The 15,970-nt window shown below is 42.3% G+C and overlaps 1 protein-coding gene across 1 annotated transcript; it reads left to right on the plus strand.

Annotated features, from left to right (window-relative positions):
* Window positions 1-1,957: 1,957 nt before the first annotated feature.
* Window positions 1,958-13,916, plus strand: CD164 (CD164 molecule). Its single transcript, XM_054195565.1, has 6 exons — window positions 1,958-2,166; window positions 4,742-4,828; window positions 6,288-6,359; window positions 8,375-8,608; window positions 9,749-9,829; window positions 10,788-13,916. The coding sequence occupies exons 1-6, from the start codon at window positions 2,076-2,078 to the stop codon at window positions 10,946-10,948; spliced, it is 726 nt and encodes a 241-aa protein (XP_054051540.1). The 5' UTR covers window positions 1,958-2,075; the 3' UTR covers window positions 10,949-13,916.
* The last annotated feature ends 2,054 nt before the right edge of the window (window positions 13,917-15,970 follow it).

The following is a 15,970-nucleotide window of genomic DNA, read 5'->3' on the forward strand; positions in this document are numbered from 1 at the left end:
TTAAAAGGCCAGCAACTTTAACCATACTGCAGGAAGGACTGTTTTGCACTAACACTCCTGTAAAAAGCACATGCATAATGAAAGATAACTAAAGTGAGCGAGTGACTTCAGTTACTTTATCACTTTTCAGAACTAGATTCAGATGTCACTGACATTTACATCCAGCAAAACACACTGGGTCATTTCACTGCAATTGCTACAAGGTTCCTGTTCATATCACAAAATTTATTTCCTGCTGTTTTCTTTGCAGCCTTTTTTTTTTTATTTTCACTCTAAGACTCCTTTGCAGGAAGGCAAAGCATTAGCCACCTTGCCCATAGCAGAAGCACCACAATATATGATGGTACAGATGCTAGTCAGAAAAATCTATACCCAAATTACATATTACCAACAGTCCTACAGAGCTTTCAAGAGCTCACACAGTAATCACGATAGGTAGCTTGCCTTAAAGTTTCTGGTGTTGTATTGGTCTCTTGGCTCTTAGCAATAAAATACCTTCAGGAAAGAAAGTAAAATGGAAGATTAAGCTAGAGATTTATTTGGCAGTTTCCTCTTTACTGCCCAAGCCCAGCTCACGCTTAGGAGAAACAGGGGAGAATTTTCCAATTATAACTCATCTGTCCTTTCATTCTGATGGTGCCTTTCTCGAATCAGGACCATAGTAAAATTTGCTTTATAGCTCTAGCTTGGCTTTTTTTGATTATAAGCATGAATGTTTGCCTTGGTTTCCCAACATTTGCCTGTGTTGGCATTGCACAAAACATTGAGGCAGATTTACACAAACTTTTATTTGTAGAGTCCACAGTTGATGGTATACATTGACTCAAGTTGCCTCAAGGAAAAACAAAGGACAGACACACAGAAGGTGACTCTCCTCTGTGACGAGAGCCCCAAACATCCTTCTCCAGGTGCTCTCTACAGCATGAGCAGAGGTGACAAGAGTGAAGACGGAAGTTACAATTTTTACCATGCTTCCTCTCTAGTACTACAGACATTTATTTTATCATGGACTTCCAGGGTGTTGTTCCGACCTGCGATGGCACCACCACTGACTGGAGCACAGTGCAACAACAACATGTAACTGCTGGATGCTGTTAGGCTTCACATGTGATTGTTATTGACTAATATTTATTTTAACTACTACCATGCACTATCTGCTAAGCTTTTTCTGGGTAGAAAAGGGCAGGGGCAGAAGAGATGAACTGCGCACCCGTGAAAATCGCTCCGAGAGAAATCCACCACAAAAAAACGGCACTGGAGTTGGCAGGGGCACAAGAGCTGGCGCCGTGAGGGCAGGGTAACAAGGCGGCAGCCGCTCTGCCTCGGTAACGTCAGGGAAAGTCGCAACAGCTCAGACGACTCGCAGCTCCGAATCGAGTAGGCGGCCCCCCGCAGCCCCCCAGTCAGGAGAGGACAGGCCTGGGCAACACGGAGGATCGCCAACCCCTCCCGCCGCCCCACGCTGGAACAGCCACAGAGCACAGGCCGGCCCTCCCTGGGCCGCTAGTGTCTGCCGGCTGGGCGGGTCTCCTTCCCCGCCGCTCGGTGCGACACCCGCAGCCGGCCCCTCACCCACTCGAGCTCCCGGGAGAGCGGGTGAGAAAAACGGCCAACCCCTAACGGCCGTCCCCCCGCGCGCCTCTCCCGACGCAGGGCGCCTGCGCGAGGGCGGAACCATCCCCACCCTCCGCCGCGCCCGCAGCCAATGAGCGGCCGCCGTTCTGCCAACGCAGCGGGGGGGGCGGATCCTGCGCCGGGGTGGGAGGTGGTCGCGCGGGAAACGCTCCCCGGATGTGGGGAGGCAGGGGGGACTGTACCATTACGCGTCGAATGTGGGGGGAGGAGGCTGGACGGAACCACGCCAGCGTCCCGGTCGCTGCGGCTGGCCCGCGCGGGGGGGGGGGAGGCGTGGGCGGGGCCAGCTCGAGGCGGTGGCGCTCACGTGACGCCGGGGGCGGGGCGGGGGCGCTCCGAGGGTGCGCGGAGGCAGCGGGGCGAAGGGACCCGTTGAGGAGCGGGAATCGCTGTCGCCGCTGCCACTTCCCCATCTCTCGCTTCACCGCCGGATCGCCGCCATGGGCAGGACAGCAGCGCTCCCCCTCGCCGCCCTTTGCCTGGTCTGCTTCTACGGGCTGGCCGCGGGGCTCAGCGGCAACGCGACGGTTGGTGAGTTGCCTCGCGACCCCCTTCCCCCCCCCGCCTCTTCCCCGACAGTTGCTGACGGGGCAGCCCCTCCCGCGCTCGCGCCCCGCCCGTTGTCCGGCCCTGAGGCGGGGGGGAACGGGACGGGCTTCGCGCACCGATGCCGGCCGGGCGGCCGACCCTCCGTGCCCGCCGGGGGCGGGGGGGGCACCGCGGTGCCCCCCCCGCCCCCGGCGGGCACGGAGGGTCGGCCGCCCGGCTGGGGAGCCGCCCTGCAGCTCCCTCACAGCTCGGCCGCCACGCCGCTCTCGGCGCCTTGGCCGCAGCCCGCTGAGCTTTTTGGCTCCCTTCTCTCCGCCGCCGTCTCTTTTCGCTTTCGTTTCTCCCCTCGAGGCGTTCGTTGTCCTGACGCTGTTCGCCCCGCGGGTTCGCCTCATCTTTCTTGAGCTGTTCGCTAAAGCGTTTACGTGGCCAAGAGCCGCGAAACGTGCCGCGTGCCCCCCACACCCCCCTAAAAAAAGAAACGAAAAAAAAAAAAAACACGAAGGAAAGAAGTTGTTCTGGAAGTGCTTGAGTGTTTTTTGGTCGCATTGCGTAATGGCGCTGGGCGCCGCTGTCCCGTAACCTCGGCTTCAGCCCTTCTAGATTTCCTCTTCGGCTCTACCAGCGGCAACGTGATGTAGGCCGATATCGGGCGCCCTATCGGAACCGTGAACTAACTGCTGCGAGGACTGCTGAGAGTCAGAGGTTAACAACCTCTCCCGTGCAGCGAGAGAGGGCACTGTTGGTCCAGCGGGACAGACTTCTGTTAGCGTTTCCAGGTTTCCTTCTCAAGTGTAAGGGGAATATCCGAATTTGCCCCGTGTAAGGGCCAGTAAAGCAGACAGGTTTATTTTGGGAGCAGACGTGAGCTTGCCCACGCTTAGGAGCTGAGTTCATGGTACCAGAGTAATTTTTTCAGTGAAGAGTAGGCATTTGCTGGTAGAGAGCTGGGGAGCTTGCCGTTGCCGTTATCCCCTTTAAAGACCCTAAGAGAGCGTTTCACCGCAGGAGTAGCATTGGGAGAACATCTGACACCCTGAAGTTAAGAGCTCATTCTTGAAGCCGTTTGCTGTGATAAAAATGTCTCCTGATCCTTTACTCTTGCAAATCTGCTCCTCCCCCATGCTAGTCTGGGGAAGATGTTTTGAAAGTAAACTAGAAGTTCTAGTGCACCTTGTATGAGCTGGCTGCACCGACTGTACTCCTGTCTGCACAGAAGTACTAATTTTTCTGATATGCTAATGAGAAAATTAGCTAATTTTTCTATGTACCAGCGAGGAATTTACAAAAGTGAACGTTGTTCATTTGTCAGAAGTGAGCGTTGTGCGTGCTATGATCGTTCTTCAGCTGTATACCCAGAATAATAAATTACCTTTTTTTTTTTTCCCTGAAGTCTGTTACCCAGAAACTGTCCTATAGGTCTTGAAGTGGTTTAAGTGCTGTATTTCTGAAGGGAACAAGGCAAGTCTGTTGCATACCTCACTGATGCTAACCAACAAAGGTCTCTTCGTATCTTATATTTCTTGAAAGTGAAGAAACAGCACTGGTATTTCCAGCCTGATCCTACCCTAACTAAGAGAAAGGCCAGGGGGATGCAGGCTTAATTCAAATTATCAGAATACTGAAGTTAGGTAATGCATTTGTAGCTCTTATCTTGAGATGTAAATTACCACGCTGATTGCCAAAGATCTGTGAATAGCAGCGTTCCCTTCACTAGGGAGCAGAGCAGAGAAAAGTGAAAGGTCATCCAAAGGTGCCTGGAGTAGGTGGGTATGATGTGAAATGTGCTGGAGAGTATGCGGCTTAAGGAGCTGTGGGTTGTATGTGGGTTTTCTGAGTATGATGGCTGTATGAGTAAGTCTTAATTAAAACTAATGCAGTAAAATTGTAGATTGGGAGAATATCTTACTTGATCCAGATAGTGGATGTGTTGTCACTGTGGTTTTAAGGCAGAAATGTTTGACAGGGATTGACATAAAAAAGCAATTGGACTGGTTAGGTTGCTGGCTTCTGCTGTGATCAAAATATGAATAGATTGATTTTTTTTTTCTGCTCTCCTCTATATGCATTTGTATACAAAGTCCTCTAGGTTTTTGTCTTTATTTCCCATACTTTGGTTGCTTTCTACTGTAGGGTTGTTTATAGCTGGCTTTATTACCTAAAGGAAAAATGTAATCAAAAGGAACAAAGTTCTTACCATCTATGGTTTCAATGAACTTCTGCAGAATTAATTTGGTGGACTTCAGTAACATCACTTGGAGTAGTATATCCTCTATTATCTGATTTTACCGTATTTAGAGGTTGCATGAGACATAATCTTGGTGTACATGTCGGGTCTGGTGTTGGAGTATCAGTAGTGTCTGGAGGGAGATGTATTTGCATCTTGTCAAATGCATTCTAAAGTTGTAGCTTTCAGTTATAATTAGTTCAGTAAGGAGGATTGTGCCTTAACCTGGGAGATGCACATATGGGAAGGTACAGATCTAAGTTGTTTCTGTGGGTGAAGTTGCTCTTTTGACAGTGGTAATTTTGTCCTAATCAATGCTTTTTTTTTTAGGCACCTGTGAAAGCCGTTCTAACTGCAGTTCTTGTATTGGTAGTGACGTAGATACATCAGGCTGCAAGTGGATCACATGTGATGAAGGTAAGGAGGACTACGTAGTGCAGATTCTTACTGTGCCACGCAGAACCTTAAACCCAACTAGACCTACTTCATCTATATTAATGTTCATTACACAGGTGTACTGTTCTGTCTGGTAACCTAATGGAGTGTTAACTCATAAGTTGTATCTGTTGTTAAACATTTCAAGTTCTTACATGGAGACAGATGACCATGTTCAAAATAATCCCAGATTTTTAAGGCTTCTGATTTAAATCTGTGCTGTTGATAAGCTAATGTGTCCCAGATGGTTCAGAATGTTTTTACAATAAACTAGTCACTTGTGTTTGCTGTTAAGGAGTCATGAGTAGATTTTGACATGCTGGCACGTCCCTTTTCCTCAGTCCCTTTTGAGGTTTTGTCATAGATGTGGTCACAACCACTATTGCTGAACTGAAGTGCAATAAGGAAGAGGTGTCCATTAAATAAGATTAGTTAAGAGTAGTTTTCCTAAAACTAAGAATTGCAGCCCACTGAAGGGAACATGACAGAGCCAAAGAAGCAATAGCTGTTCTCATTCAGAGCTTTGTTTTTCCCATTGTAGGAGAGTTGGATGTAAATACACTTAAGTGACCTCTGTTACTCAGTCCTGGAGGATATGAAGTTACTTTTGACAAAGTCATACAAAGATGACATAAGTAGTCCTTAGGTGGATTATTTGTACTACTTATGTGAGGTGGAAAGAGAATAAGAGGACAGAATGGCTTGACTGTAATAGGGATTTTGATTGTAGTTGACCAAAAAAGTTATATGTGAAAGCTAAGATGCTTTGGAACTAATGAAAAGAATTTTGAATGTAACTTGTCCAGTACAAGAGTGTCCTTCAGGAAACTCTTTTTCTGAATTCCGTGCATGTTGTCTGACCAACAGGCGCATACTACAAACACCCAAGAGATCCGTGTAACTTGTTTGAGGCAGAGGTTGAAATTTGAGTCAAGGGAGAAAGGTGTGCAGGCAGAGAATAAAAAACTGATGCCTTCAACAATTTCAAGGTCAAGGGTCTCTTTGAAAATCTGGAACTAAATCTTGCTTGCATGTAGGAATTTTAAGACAGTAAGATTATTTTTTTTTTTATGATCCACCATACAGATGAAAAATGTTTAACTTGAAAAATGCTACAAATAGTAGAAACTGCCTAATTTTATAGGCTATGAAGAAAAGATACCAAGCTATACTGTTATTGCAAAATGGTGCATAACAATGTGTAAGTATTGCCTAAGTGTTGATTTGAGTGGTAGACTTAACCGTAGTGAAAGAAAGCACTAAATCTTTTATAATTTCTAGTTATCAGTATACTGAAGTCCTGCATATTCAAGTAGCTTTAATATTAGCCTGGCTAGAAGATAGTGTTTAGCTCGTCCTGTGAACTAGTATTTAGGAACAATGTCTCAAGCGCTTTAAAGGTCTGCTGGTGTAAATATTCTTGTCTCTTCTTTTCTGATAGATGAAATGTGTGTAAATGAAACAGAAGGAGATTGGAAAAGTCGCAACTGTACAATTGAAGAACAGTGTTCTTGTAAGTATTTAGATATTCGGCTTTCACGTTGTTTAATGTGAAGCAGTTGCATTTAAAACTCCTTCATCTGTTGACCTTTGTTTATATGCCTTCTACAACTTACCTAAGCATGTACAAGTATGTAAATAAGCCCTTTGCTTCCAACTTAAGCCTACGTTATTTGATACTAAAACACACAATTGCATTGTGCGTTCAGTTAACTGTTTACTGTCACTGTTTCAAAAAGCCTGACATATTTTACTAGACAAGTGCCTGGCTACTGCCTTGGTTTCTTAGATTAAAATGGGTGACGTTTCCTATTAGATATAGCAGATCCTAAGGAACTTGTCAGCATCCTCAGGACAGTAAGCTGTCACATTCGGGGAAAAAAAAAGTTTCACCTGCTAAGTCCATTGCTTCATCTGAGATGCAGTAAATAGCAAAAACTTAGGAACTTCTCAGTTTTAATTGTTAACTAGCACAGCTCTTCATGCAGTCCTGAAGTGCAGGATCTGGGTTATAGAATTGCATATAGAATTGGGTAAATCCTTCATGCTAGGAACATGCTCAGTTGCATATCTACTTCAGTCTTTTCATAAACTTATGCTTGCTGTGCAAAGCCAATTTGCAGAATATAAATAACTTAGACTAAACCTTGACTAAACCTAAACTTTTGTGAAAGTCCCCCAACTTTAGTTTTTTCTGAAAGGTAACAAGGAGTGGACTTTAAAATAGGATTTTCTGCTTTTAAGATCTAGAACAGCAAATGAAAATTCTTAATACTCTTGCCTAGATGCGTTCAACAGTGACACTGAAGAGGCTGGCTCACGCCAACAAAGATGAAACTTCCATGCTGCTATGGGCTATCTTGTCGTAGTGGCAGCCAGTCAGAAATAATTCTGCTTGACTTAGACTTCTGTGTTGTTTCTAAAATTGTGACAATCACTTCTTAATCAGGAGTGTTAAAGGTACAATTTTTCAGTGTTTTCCAAAGAGAGCATGCTGTTACAATGCCTTGTTCGGTATCTAAGAGTAGAATTTCTGCAGTCTGTTCCTGTTAAACTTGTAGTGGTGTTACCAGGTTGTGTTTTAGCTTCTGCATATTTGAGGAAACTTAATTGTCACCTTCAGTAGAGGATCTTGGTTGGCGTGAGAGGAACCTGTATACCTTACCAGCTCTTACAGTGTCATGGCTCAGCAAGCACTATGTTTGGGGATTGACATGGACAAACATTAAGGTGGACCTAAACTGACTTGATGTGAGTGGGACCTGAGAGAATGTAGATTCTGATATATCCACCCTACCTCTGTGGAAACGGTTGACTCTGGTTTCCCACCATGCTGTATTGTTCCAAGATGTAAGTAAACACATGTAAAGGACCCTGGGCATTAAAGGCTTCAGGAAGTTTGCTGATGTATCAGTGTATGATTAAGCAACACTTTAGGTAAACTGTCCATGTGTGATTAATTCAGTTAATACAGTGCAGGAGGCTGCACATTTGTTGGTTTGTTTTGGTGGTTTTTGTTTTACAGCACATGCTAAAGCTGAAAGCAACAGCTCTCAGAGCAGAAAGCTTTAGCTAAACTTCCAAATTCTTGAGGATGCCTGGGTTTTCTCCCTGTGCTGCTTCAGCTGTCTAACCACTCTGATCTCTGGTTCAACTGGATAGGTTCAATTTTAGTTGCAGTGAGGCTGGGAAGCAGTACTGAATACCTAGCTTCCTATTGTGTAGAGCATGCACAGTTAATGCTTCTACAATAGGACTCTCCTCCCTTCTGTTTGCTTTGAGGAATCTTGAGTTGCCAGTTGAATGCTGGACTGATTGGGCTGCCTGTTCATGTATTCGCTCATGCAGCTTTTGCTGTTAGTGTGGTGAATTGGGCATTCAGCTGCTTTGCAATTTCAGTCCAAAACTACGATAGAACTTGGTGCTATATGAATTCCCTAAAACTCAGCCTGCTCGTGTTCCCTTTTTTTTTTTTAAGTTAAATACTGTCATTAATCTCTTTAATGTAACTCTCTTTTTTTTTCATAGCTCCTACAGTTGTTCTTTCCAATGTTACTACGCCGTCTTCCAATACTACTACGCCGTCTTCCAATACTACTACGCCGTCTTCCAATACTACTACGCCGTCTTCCAATACTACTACGCCGTCTTCCAATACTACTACGCCGTCTTCCAATACTACTACGCCGTCTTCCAATACTACTACGCCGTCTTCCAATACTACCACAGCCAGTTCTGTTACCACACCTCATCCTACTATAGGTAATATAGTACTGCTGAACATAGAATGGCAATAAACTAGGAACTGGTGAATAAAATAAAGGGCGAGGGCTTTTTCCACAGATCACTGCAGTGGCATGATTACTAAACATCTGATGTATGGGATAGATAAATGGTCCCAAGGTTTGGAAGAAGTGGATTTTATAAAACTCTAACAGAAAAAATGCTTTTTTCCTATATAACTAAGAATTGGCTTAGTGGTAGTTGTTTGAATTGGATTAGTCATTTCCACTAATCATGAGTTCTTAAGGGGTTGATTTTTTTTTTTTGTTGCCCAGTTCAAAAATGTCTGTTTTCACATGTGCTGCCATCTTAACAGTGAAGTTCTTAAAAAGGGGGGGAGGGTGGGGGAAATCTCATCACTAAAAGCATCTGCTGATGGGAGATAACGAGTTTGTACTTGATTAGGCTCAGAACAGCCTACTGTACAGGAGGATGATGTTTAGCTTTGAGTAAACTTACAAATCTTGGCACTTGTCCCAGGCACATAGTGGAACACAGATTAATTTTCAGTAATACTGATCTGGGGGGGGTGGTCAGAGACCCAATGTTCTGACTTGATAATGGAAGAGCTTTTAGGAGACAGTCTAGCTACAGGTGAGTATCTGCTTATTCCAATTATGTCAGTCACAGTTAGTGTTTTGGGGATGGGGAGAAAGAAGATGTTTTGCTATCCTGTAAGTGTTTTATCTCCTGTCTAGAGATACTGCATTAAGTGCTTTTTTAGTACAATAAATACTGATTCTAAGGGCTGTTTAATGAAAGTCCTTTGCCTTGATGCATATTTTCAGTGGTCTTGAAGCAGCTGTCTTGATTCTTGTTCAAATACCAGTGCTTGAAAGAAAAGTGGGTTTGTCTGAATGAAGAATCACTGCCTGATCTGTGGAGAACCTTGAAGTATTTGGCTAACAATGGTATGCAAGTTTGATAAAAAAACCCTTATTGCAGAAACTTGGCTTCAAGCCATGCAGCTGAACATCTAAATTGTGTGGGGTACAGTCTGAGGTCAAAGTTTATCCTTGTTTAAGCAAAACAAGACAAATCATTTACATGAAAACTTCATTGCTTGCAAACTTTGCTCTTGAAGCTCATGGTATGTACATACTGTCTTCTCTCAAACAGCTAACATCACCAATGTAACTACACATGCTCCTCAACCTACAACTGCTGTAACTCCAGCTGCCAGAACAACCAGTATTCCAGGTAACTGCTACTACTAGCATAATTAAAGCATAAAATACTCAGAAAGTAGTGTAGCTTTAATAAGTGTTATCTTGAAAGACTTAATGAGTGACAAAATTGAAGTAGTATTGGTGTATCTGTTGTTGTCACTTCTAACTTGAAGGCCCATCTAATTTTGTTGAGGTTATGTATGTATGTGGCAAGGTAATACCCTGAGAAACAGAGCTAGATAGCGAGACATTAAAAGTCAGAAACCTGTTGGTGAAACAAAATCAGCTGGCCACTTTTAATAGTGTGGCTGGAAGTCACTTGTTAACTTGGTTATCTTTGGGAGGTGGTATTTTGTTTTTCAATTGCAGCATTATAATGGGATACCTATTGTAAAAAAAAAAAAAAAAAAAAAAAAAAAAAAGTAATTGGGCTACAGTGATGGGAATAAGCTGTAGTATTTTATTTCAGCATCAGTCCTGAATGTGCTATTTCATGAAAAGCTCTTATGAAGTAAAGCCCTTTAAAACTAGCCATCAACAGATGGCTGTAACTTCCAGATTTATAAGTGTTGTGTCTTCAGCTGATTTCTTTAAGTGTAACTTGACTTTAAACAAAAAAAACTGGAGCAAGCAGCAAAGATTGGAAGATGTGTCTTGAATGTGAGCACATCAATAATACAGTTCTCTGTAAAGGAGGAAAGCTTTGGCTTTTTTAAGTACAAATAGTCCAGCTGGGACTTGTTCAGTAGTGAGATCCAGAGCAGTTTGGCTATAAATGACTCTAGCCTCGTACAAACAGTATTCAATGAGAATTTCAGTATCACCAATCTAAATACAGCTGCTGACATGTCTTTACTTTTGATTATTTTTTATTTTCTTACTGGTGTTTGGATGTTTTGTGTAATCTTAATACAAGGAAGTCAATACTAAAGTCTGTAAAACTATTGGGAGCATTGTGCATTCACGAACTCTTATGTGGTGTTTAACAGGTACAAATGCTACTGTGACTCCTGCACCTTCTTCGCGCAAATCTACGTTTGATGCTGCGAGTTTCATAGGTGGAATTGTCCTTGTTCTGGGTCTGCAGGCTGTTGTTTTCTTTCTGTACAAATTCTGCAAGTCAAAAGACCGAAACTATCACACACTTTAGGACCTGCCACTTTATAATGGACTAGTAGCCCAACACGTGTAGTTCACTGAACCAAAATATTTTCTGTTGCTCATTGAAGACAGCAGTTCGTAATATCCTTTAAATCTCTAAAAGAAGACTTTAAAAGAATATTTTTGCAACATTATACTTGGCAAGAGGTGATACGAATCTCTTCAACAGGATTACTTGCAATATGCTGCATGGGTTCTAATGGCTGTCTTATTTTCCTTTAGTGGCTGCTGCTGTGGGACTTTTTTGTTTTTCGATATGCCAAATGTAGACTTTCAGAGATTCTTATTCAGTGGCAACACTGTCTTGAGTAGACAATCTCATGATGACTTATTGTGAAGGCTAATTTAATCAACATTTGATACAGTATCCCTTCAGTTTTATCAAGATGTGAATTATTGGTGACTGACTTCAGGGAGTGAAATACCATTTTTACTAGCTTGTGGCTCTTACAGCGTGCTGCTAGAAAGATGAACAAAATTGTAGAAGTAGGTAATGTCTTAACAGAGTAACATAACCCATATGCTTTTTACACAAGAATAAAGGTTGCCTGGTAAAATATTGCATTCCAAATAGAAAACCTGTGCCCTTTCCAGTTAATGTTGAGGGTGGAGAGGGGTTGTAGGGATAATCCTTTAAAAGGGGAAATGAAGACTAGTGCCTTAAAAGATTGAAAAACAGTAGGCTGCAAAAGCATCCCACCTATCTGAAAGATAAATAAAACTATTAAGTACTAGCTTTACATAGGAGAATGGAATACATGTGACTTGAGCATTCCGGTTTAAAAACTTTCTACACTAAGTAACTGTCCCTTATTGACTTTGTTTGAGGGTGAGGGAGCATGGAACAGTAGTGTTCAGCTACAAACAGAAGCTTTAAGTTGTTTATCTCTTGTTCTGGCCTTCAAAGACCAACCATAGAACTAGTGATAAAATTCAGTTCACTCCCTGTATAAAGAGGCAACAATTTACACTTATACTTGAAATACTGGTGTTTGGTAAATCTTGAGGTTTTTCTTATTCAAATGGTTCTTAAACTTGTTGCAATTAATTTCAGGGGTTTGGTGGTTTTTTTTCTTTTTTGCCCTCCTCTATCTGTGCTTGCTGAAGGAGCAATTAAGGATTCAGAGGGTCTGATTATTTGATCCTAGTCAGGGATTGCTGTACTTCTGGGGCTGCTAGGGCTACATCTTTTTTCTTTCCCCTCCCCCCTTCCTGGCATCAGCTTTGTGTCACCCTGCAGTTAACTGGTTAAGGAAATCTATTAGGCCCAATAGTTTTTTGGTTTTGTTTTTTTTTTTCCCTTGGCCAGATAAGTCATGTGATCTGAGTATCAAAGGTACGTCATATGCAGTGTAGATTGACTTAAGTGCCTGTGAAAATAAACCCACAGGAAAAATGGAAGTAAAGATAAAATCAAGTGGTGGATGTAGCACATAATACATAGTTTTTGATGATATCCCTTGATCATCAGTTTCAGGATAATCTGTAGTACTCTTACTAGCTCTGATTTGACTGGAATTTGGCACCCAATACAGAATGTTAGTATTAATGCAGATAATAGTCATGGCAGTGGAACTTAAATATGAAGCAAATTAAGTGCACTTCAGTTGGAAACTTAAAAGTGCACAGCATTGCTTTTTTGTATTCTTCTAATTTGAATGACATTGTTTCTATTGTGCTGCATAGAAAACTCAAATTGCTGCAAAATACAGGTAGTCAATCAGCAGTACTGTATCTTTGAGTTCGTTAGCTTTTGGTTTTCTAAACAAAACTAAGACAATCAGCTCAGGTTTATTAAAACAGCAGAGTGAGCAGCCAGTTTCCAGCAACAGTGTGTGTGTGGGTTAGATGGTATATCCTTGGCCTTATTGTGAAGTCACTTAATCTGTCCTTTCCCTATCTGAGAACTATTTTATTACATTTATTTGTTTAAAAAGATATCCATGAGCTCGTATTCTGTACTTTGAAGTGAGCAAAACATTCTTCTAAAGTGTGACAGACTTCTCCTTCAGATCAGCAAAGCAAACTCTATGCCTAGTGTATACTTTTTTTGGCCTCAGAGGGCTATCTTTTGGGAAACTTGCAGAAGAGTGCTACAGAACACTTCATAATGTGGAAGGCATTGCCACAAAAAAGTTGTTGCTCTGTAAAATGTTGCTAAAATGCTTGTTCATGAGCTGTGCTGATCCCGATTTAGGTGGCTGATAAAGTATGCTGGTAAAGCAAACTAAAAAATAGTTTTTAAAGTGCCTTAAAGCTGCTTAATCTTTTGCCTCAAATTTTGTTTAAAAGGGTAGAAGGGATACCTTGCCTTAGTTACTAAATTTTTCTTGGTGCCAGCAATTGCTACTTTCAAAGACTTTAGGAAGCCCAGGATCTCTGACACATAGAGACACCGATCTGAAAAACTCAAGCTTGCACTATATCAATTTAGTCATGTTCTGGAAAGCCTGCACCACGCACCACTTGCTCGTTAGCCTTGCCAACAAGGTATAATCCACAGTTTGCGGAGTTGTGGCTGGGATTGTTTCCCTTTCAGTTGTTTGGGGGGAGGGGAGTCTGGGTTATACATCTTCACCGTGTGCTTGGCTGCCTCACTATAGAAAGTAATTACTCCTTTGTGAAATGGCAGTATCAGCTGATCTGTGCTGTGTACTAGCAAAAAAACCTGAAGTAACAACCTGCAGTTTTTCTTGGCCTTGTGTTTTGAAGTGGAAGGTAGCTCATAGATCTGTAGTTGTATTTGCCCCTAAATCAATTTTAGGCCCTGAACTGTAGTGACTCTTCAAGTTATCTGGCTTTTTCTTGAAGCCAATTTGTGCAAGTATCAAGCTGTTATCTTACGAATGTTCTCTGCAAGTGTTGCTGTAAAAGTTTGTATTTTGTCTTCAGTGGAAGAAAACTGAAACAGTTGTAATTGCAAAACCAAATGGATAAATAAAATCTGTTGAATGGGATTCTACTTGTAAACTTTCTTTAATGTGAGCAGTCCCTGAGGGGGCTGTCTGCTGACATTCTGGAGATAAGAGCTGCTTTCCATAGGAATTGGGAAACACTGTAGGGAAAGAGGGAGAATGAAAGGTTTGAGGAGTTAAGTTAGCTCTTCTAAAGAGGGTATTAACTTTGCTTTTAGTATGCATAACAATACTGATTCAGATTTAGAATTGTCTCCAAAATAATTCTTTTAGGTCATGTTTTCCATGTTTAATCCCCTTTTCCCCTTAAAGCCAAAGAACAGCAAGGTATCTATTAAGTGTTCTACTTGCAACAACCTGTAAGGTGTAATGATCCTCTTTCCAATAGCAAAGCTTATAATACTGGGTGTCAGTCTGTGGGGTGGAAGAGGGACTGCAGTCTTGGTTCCAGGGAGGCTGTTAATAACCGCTACGTTGTAGCATCTTTTCACATTAAGATCTTTCACCTTCATGAAAAAGGTATTGCTCTGAGCCTAATTTCTTTCCTGATTGCATGAGAAAGCGGAGGATATTTGCTAGGGAATAACTGTCAGTATGCTTGAACAAGAGAAGAGAGGGTGTGCAATTCTGGGGTTGCAGACTGACTAAAACGATAACCAGCTCTAAAGGAAGTAATCTCAGCAGTTTCACATCATGATGTGGATGCTGTTGGAGGTAGTGAATTTGTCACTAGGTAGTAGTGACAGTCTCATATTATGGGAAATGGCAAAAACTTAAGTAGTGTTTCTGGAAAGGCTGTATGGAAATGAAGGAAATGGAGAGCTTCCTAATGTGCCTAAAATTGCTATGCCTTCCAGAAAATCATCTGTTTACTGCACGCAATCAAGGACTGAATTAAGTTTTTGTTACAATGCAGCACTGAAAGCCTCTGCACGATTGTTTCTCTCTATAGTACCAGTCTTGTGTTACTGCAGTTCTTTGAAGGTAGGTGTAGGTATAGCATTCATTCAAAAATCATCTTTGAATTTTGCTGTATTACATTGAGTAACACTTAAAGAAGTGTTTTATCAAGAAGCTGTAATGAGCCTGAGACAGCCCCTTTTTACTGCTGCAATGGCACATAAGTGCCTCATATTTATGATATTGTCCTACTTCCAAATTGGCATCTGTTTCCTGGAATGTGCTAGAATCACATTTCATGGCTTCTCTAGTGAGAGCTGACCTTGGATAGTTATCAGTCACCTTTTCATTTGTTTAAAACATACCTTAAAAATAACTCATGTCATTTGATAACTGATTCCACAGCGTTCTGAGTATGTTGTGACTTGTTTTGATGTAGCAGCAAGCTTGAATGAAATAAAGCTTGTTTCAGGTTTCAGTAATGGTAAGGGATGTCAGCCTTATTCTAGGAATCCTCTGTCTCTAAATACTGCAGCATTTCTAACAGAAGTTAGAGTTCCTTTAGCTGGTGTTTAACCAATGCAATATTGTTAAGGGTTGCCCAAATTTAATTCTAGGACTTAATTATTTATAAAAAGAGTACTGAGGTATTTGATTATTCATGTTCACAAGCCTCTGGATGACGCTGAAAGGCACACCGGTTAGCATTCAAACTCATCAAAAGCTGCAATACAACTTGATGCATCTCTGAAAGACAACTTTGAGTCTTTTATTGGCCAAACTACAAAAGCAAGCTTTCTTCCACGCAAGAGAAATATAGATAAATCTATGCTTCCCTCCACCCCATTTTCTTCTAGTTAGTGTAGTGTTGTGCAAGGAGCAGCCCTTCTTCCCTGTTCTAGGGGGAGGGGAGAGAAGGTACTAGGGAAGGTGGAGACACTGATGCGTTTGATGAGTCATCTTTAAACAGGCATGAGAAGTTCAGTGTACAGGCAGCAGCCTCTGGGGGTGAGAGCACTGCGTTGGGCAGGATGCAGTGGTGGTCAGGGCTTGCGCTAGGGAAGCAGTTAAAAAAAAAAACAACCACCAAAACACAGAACAAAAAAACCAACCCCAAACACCAGACCCGCTGCTTTTGCTCTTAGCACTTAGCTATGCTTTGCACCATCATGTTCCTAGGTTACCACAATAAAAGG

Source organism: Rissa tridactyla, chromosome 3 (genome assembly GCF_028500815.1).
Source record: "Rissa tridactyla isolate bRisTri1 chromosome 3, bRisTri1.patW.cur.20221130, whole genome shotgun sequence".
In the NCBI taxonomy this organism is placed as follows: domain Eukaryota; kingdom Metazoa; phylum Chordata; class Aves; order Charadriiformes; family Laridae; genus Rissa; species Rissa tridactyla.

What these genes read in the sequence shown, in the direction of transcription:
- CD164 (XM_054195565.1), top strand. Translation starts at nt 2,076, where the DNA reads ATGGGCAGGACAGCAGCGCTCCCCCTCGCCGCCCTTTGCCTGGTCTGC. An exon ending in CAGCGGCAACGCGACGGTTG is followed by an intron (nt 2,167 to 4,741) that starts GTGAGTTGCCTC and finishes TTTTTTTTTTAG; the next exon opens with GCACCTGTGAAAGCCGTTCT. An exon ending in GTGGATCACATGTGATGAAG is followed by an intron (nt 4,829 to 6,287) that starts GTAAGGAGGACT and finishes CTTTTCTGATAG; the next exon opens with ATGAAATGTGTGTAAATGAA.